Source organism: Sinocyclocheilus grahami, unplaced genomic scaffold (genome assembly GCF_001515645.1).
Source record: "Sinocyclocheilus grahami isolate Dianchi unplaced genomic scaffold, SAMN03320097.WGS_v1.1 scaffold473.1, whole genome shotgun sequence".
NCBI classification, from domain to species: Eukaryota; Metazoa; Chordata; class Actinopteri; order Cypriniformes; family Cyprinidae; genus Sinocyclocheilus; species Sinocyclocheilus grahami.
In genome coordinates this window covers 29,196-34,469 of record NW_015505652.1, presented here as the reverse complement: position 1 = coordinate 34,469, position 5,274 = coordinate 29,196, and the positions used below count along the sequence as shown (strand labels likewise).

Sequence of the window (5,274 nt, the reverse complement as noted above, 5' to 3'; positions counted from 1 at the left end):
ATGGACTGTTAATGCTGCTGCCCTCTGGGAAAAGGTTTCGCAGCATTCTGGGCAGAACAGTAAGGTTCTGCAATAGCTTTTATCCACAAGCTATCAGACGTTTGAACTCAAAATCACTTTTTATTGCTCAATCTTACTGTCAATGGATCTCGTTCAATGGAACGAGATGGGGATACTGCCATAATTGTATCTATTTATGATTTTGATTTATTTATTTAAATAATTGTACTTATACGTGGCCACTTAAGTGCAATAATTTGTTACAGATGCTGCTAATCATCATGTGTATTTATTAATTATTTACATGCTGCTGTTAATTATTTTTAGTTTTATATTCTTAATGCATGTTGGAGCATTTTTCATTAGATTTTATATTATTATATTTTTAATACTGATTTTGTACAGTAGTACATGTTTTAGTTTTAGTGTATTTTTCTTTATGAGCCAGTGAAACGAAATCTCGTTCATATGTTCATCCCACATGTACAGCTGAATGACAATAAAGCTACCTACCTATATTATATTATATTATATTATTTAAAATAGCATTCTTAAAGTATGTTTTAATTTACCAATCACTACGCTGGTGTAAATAGAAATCTCTGGAGGAGTACCAACCATCACCATCCGCTACAAAGGCGCTGCATCCCAGACTGGAGCTCTTGTGTTCTGGGTGGGGCTTTACCAGTGGGGCATTTCCTCCAGTGTCGGGTTTCTCCAGCGCACTGGCATTTAAATCTGCTGCAGTGGGAAGCCCGTGGACGCCTGTCACCGTGAGTGAATCTGCTCTATTGGAGGATCTGGCGCTCGTTTTCTCTTCTCTTTCATAATAGCTATTGTATCTCTTGCATTTGCTGACTGATACATTGTAGCCTCTAGCGACGCGCGCTTTTATTCCAACAAAGCCTGAATGAAAGGCTGCGTGTTTGGCCATGTTTTCGACCGTAACGTTTAAACAGAATATTATATAATGCATCATATTTTGTAATTATGGTCTAATCTTTGGCGCATTTTGTGTCGTGAGTGGAGACAAGGGAACAGTTTCAATGGACTCTTAAAATACATCGACGTCATTACAGATCCATTCATTTGAATACACTACAGTAGGACTAAGGCGCATTTGTGCATATTGTGAAATAATTATCCAAAAACAACAGATATATCGTCTAAGGTTGCCTATACTCGAGTTGCATCATGTTCAGCTGGTTGGGTACCGATGACAGGAGAAAGAAGGATCCAGAGGTCTTCCAGACTGTCAGTGAAGGACTCAAGAAGCTTTACAAAACCAAACTGCTTCCACTGGAGGAACACTACAAATTCCACGAGTTTCACTCACCCGCTTTGGAGGATGCAGATTTTGACAATAAGCCCATGGTTCTCCTGGTGGGACAGTATTCCACTGGGAAAACCAGCTTCATAAGGTAAGATGTTAGTTTTGGCTCCTGTGAAACAGTTGCTGGTGTCCTGAGCCCTATATGACTTATTCATAAAAAATATGCATGTATGACTTATTCATAAAAAATATTATGAAGTGTAAGATTCTAAAGTTTTAAAATTTATTAATTATTTACATGCTGCTGTTAATTATTTTTAGTTTTATATTCTTAATGCATGTTGGAGCATTTTTCATTAGATTTTATATTATTATATTTTTAATACTGATTTTGTACAGTAGTACATGTTTTAGTTTTAGTGTATTTTTCTTTATGAGCCAGTGAAACGAAATCTCGTTCATATGTTCATCCCACATGTACAGCTGAATGACAATAAAGCTACCTACCTATATTATATTATATTATATTATTTAAAATAGCATTCTTAAAGTATGTTTTAATTTACCAATCACTACGCTGGTGTAAATAGAAATCTCTGGAGGAGTACCAACCATCACCATCCGCTACAAAGGCGCTGCATCCCAGACTGGAGCTCTTGTGTTCTGGGTGGGGCTTTACCAGTGGGGCATTTCCTCCAGTGTCGGGTTTCTCCAGCGCACTGGCATTTAAATCTGCTGCAGTGGGAAGCCCGTGGACGCCTGTCACCGTGAGTGAATCTGCTCTATTGGAGGATCTGGCGCTCGTTTTCTCTTCTCTTTCATAATAGCTATTGTATCTCTTGCATTTGCTGACTGATACATTGTAGCCTCTAGCGACGCGCGCTTTTATTCCAACAAAGCCTGAATGAAAGGCTGCGTGTTTGGCCATGTTTTCGACCGTAACGTTTAAACAGAATATTATATAATGCATCATATTTTGTAATTATGGTCTAATCTTTGGCGCATTTTGTGTCGTGAGTGGAGACAAGGGAACAGTTTCAATGGACTCTTAAAATACATCGACGTCATTACAGATCCATTCATTTGAATACACTACAGTAGGACTAAGGCGCATTTGTGCATATTGTGAAATAATTATCCAAAAACAACAGATATATCGTCTAAGGTTGGCTATACTCGAGTTGCATCATGTTCAGCTGGTTGGGTACCGATGACAGGAGAAAGAAGGATCCAGAGGTCTTCCAGACTGTCAGTGAAGGACTCAAGAAGCTTTACAAAACCAAACTGCTTCCACTGGAGGAACACTACAAATTCCACGAGTTTCACTCACCCGCTTTGGAGGATGCAGATTTTGACAATAAGCCCATGGTTCTCCTGGTGGGACAGTATTCCACTGGGAAAACCAGCTTCATAAGGTAAGATGTTAGTTTTGGCTCCTGTGAAACAGTTGCTGGTGTCCTGAGCCCTATATGACTTATTCATAAAAAATATGCATGTATGACTTATTCATAAAAAATATTATGAAGTGTAAGATTCTAAAGTTTTAAACTAGCACTTCATAATATTTTTTATGAATAAGTCATACATGCACAAGCATTATATAATGCATTACATGAGTTGTTTGTAGTGAATATATAATATACTTTATAATACTTGTCACTTTCTGATTATTTTAATGTAGGATAAATGATGTTTTATGTAGTATTTGATGTAATGTTATAATGTCATTCATGATAATATATTATAATAATATTATAATACTTAACAGGATACATATAATATTATTTTATCACACATCTAGTTTTGGTGAAACATTTTTTTCAAAACCGAGAAGCTCTCAAGAACACAGCGCTTCAGTAAATCGGACAATATTGCCCCATTTATGATTTATTAAAATGAATATAATTATATATATATATATATATATAAATTAAAACACAACCTCTTCAATATTTTGTATATATTTGAATAACTGTAGCAATCACATTTGTAACATCCAAAACCAGTTTTGCAAGTCCATTTGAGATTCCTCACAATCCTATAGGATTGTTAATTGCTCCTTGTCAGTTTACCAGGAGGACTTATTTATATTGAGAGAACACACGTGTAACTTTACAAACGTTTTATCAACGCAAGATTAATTCATCTGTTTGAGATGCATGTAAACAGATTAAAAAAGAAATTGACGTGAGAAGTTTAAGCCAAAATATTAAATAACTTCTGTGCTACATATATCATTAATCTGTTTACATGAGAGCCTAATTTCTGTGTTCACTGAATACAGATCTTGATGTTACATGCTAAACAATGTTCTTAACAGTACTATAATTTTAGCTTAGACGGAGACGGTTACCTTGTAAACAGACCAGGCCTGGCTCCAGCTTTAAGATCTATCTGTATGACACAATGTCTCTGCTGTGGTGTGATGGTTGTCTGCTGGGTGATTTGAGGTTTACGGGTCTACAGTGGATCAAGATTAAAGGCAACAGACTGCTAAAGATCACCAGGCAACGAGAGACACTTCCAACGACTCAAGAATTGCCATAGTAACTTGTCACTAATAGGTTCCAGAATGTAGAAAAGTTAAGAGATAGAAATGTGGATGGAGACATATCAGATATCCTTTTTAGAAGGACTCTTGTGGTCATTACAACAACAGATTATTCTGAATGAAAAGTTTAATAAATTGCTCAAAGTTATTACTTATTTAGCAAGTGGGATAGTAAATTTTTTTGTAGGTCTATGTGATTCTGAGTTCACTGTCAGCTTGTAGATATTTTAGCAATTTCATTAAAGGGGTCATATGATGCTTTTTTTAAAGATCATTATTTTGTGTATTTGGTGTAACAGAATATGTTGACATGCTTTAATGTTCAAAAAACACATTATTTTTCAAATACTGTACATTATTGTAGGTCCTATATGCCCCGCCTCTCTCAAACGCTTCGTTTTCTACAAAGTCCCTCCTTCCGACAAGCGCAGTCTGCTCTGATTGGCCAGCTGACCCAGTGCATTGTGATTGGCCGAACACCGCAAGCACTCATCGGAAATGTAACGCCCATTACCATAATCGCGAGCTTCAGCTTTCAAAATAAATGTAAAGACAGTAAATAAAGTCATTAGTTTTACCATCAGTTCAAGCCCGAAAGGGGAACAAAGTCGCTTGACAGACACAGTAATGATTAGGGCTGGGTATCGAGTTCGATACTTTTTAGGCACCAATCGAATTGCCTCGATACCATCGAGTATCGAAAAACGTCTCGTCGTTCGGTACCAAATTTCGATACCTAAGGAGTTAATCTCATCAACGTCAGTGAGGCGCAGATCGATCAGTGTTTGACATCCGCGAGAGCAATGCGAAAACGTACGGAGCAGTCTGCTCGTGGTATCTTACTATAGCCTAATACACCGATAGGTCTGCACAGTCGGTCCACGACTGTGACACTCAGAAATGTGGCTCACACGTGAGGATTTAGTGTGAATGCGTCCCAGCCCCCGTAGCTGTAAGGCTACATTTACACTGGTGCGCTTTTGTTTTAAAATGAAAACGATCCTCGCCTTACTGGCGTTTCCACTGCGTTTCAAGCCGGCTTTCCACTAACTCCGACAAATGACAGAACGAAAGTCATTAATTTCCAATGGAGAGTAGCGCGGGAGCTGTGTAGAGTTTCAATCATATGCAGATGTCCGTTCATACTACAAGACCGAAAGCGTGTGTTATGTGACCATTCATGCACACTGTAGCATCATGCTACATAAGACCAGGGTTTAAATTGGGCCGGGCCGTCTGGGGCTGAGCCCCGGCACTTAACGTTATAGACTCCAGGGCTTGACATTAACGCTTCATTAACGCCAGACAAGTAACATGATTAAAACATCAGAAACCAAAAATAACTATGTAAACACCAAAACGCAATATTATTCTGATTTTATTACGTTTAGAGTAAGTGGCGAATAGTGGATATTTAATGTATATAATGTATCTATTGACAGTATAGTGT

General features: G+C 37.6%; 1 protein-coding gene across 1 annotated transcript in view; it reads left to right on the top strand.

Annotated features, from left to right (window-relative positions):
• The first annotated feature begins 1,989 nt into the window (after window positions 1-1,989).
• The window catches only part of LOC107553413 (EH domain-containing protein 3-like), a 26,315-nt gene continuing 23,030 nt past the window's right edge, over window positions 1,990-5,274 (top strand). Inside the window, 1 exon segment of the mRNA XM_016235601.1 lies at window positions 1,990-2,688. Coding sequence (XP_016091087.1) covers window positions 2,462-2,688 — 227 coding nt within the window. The 5' untranslated portion in view covers window positions 1,990-2,461.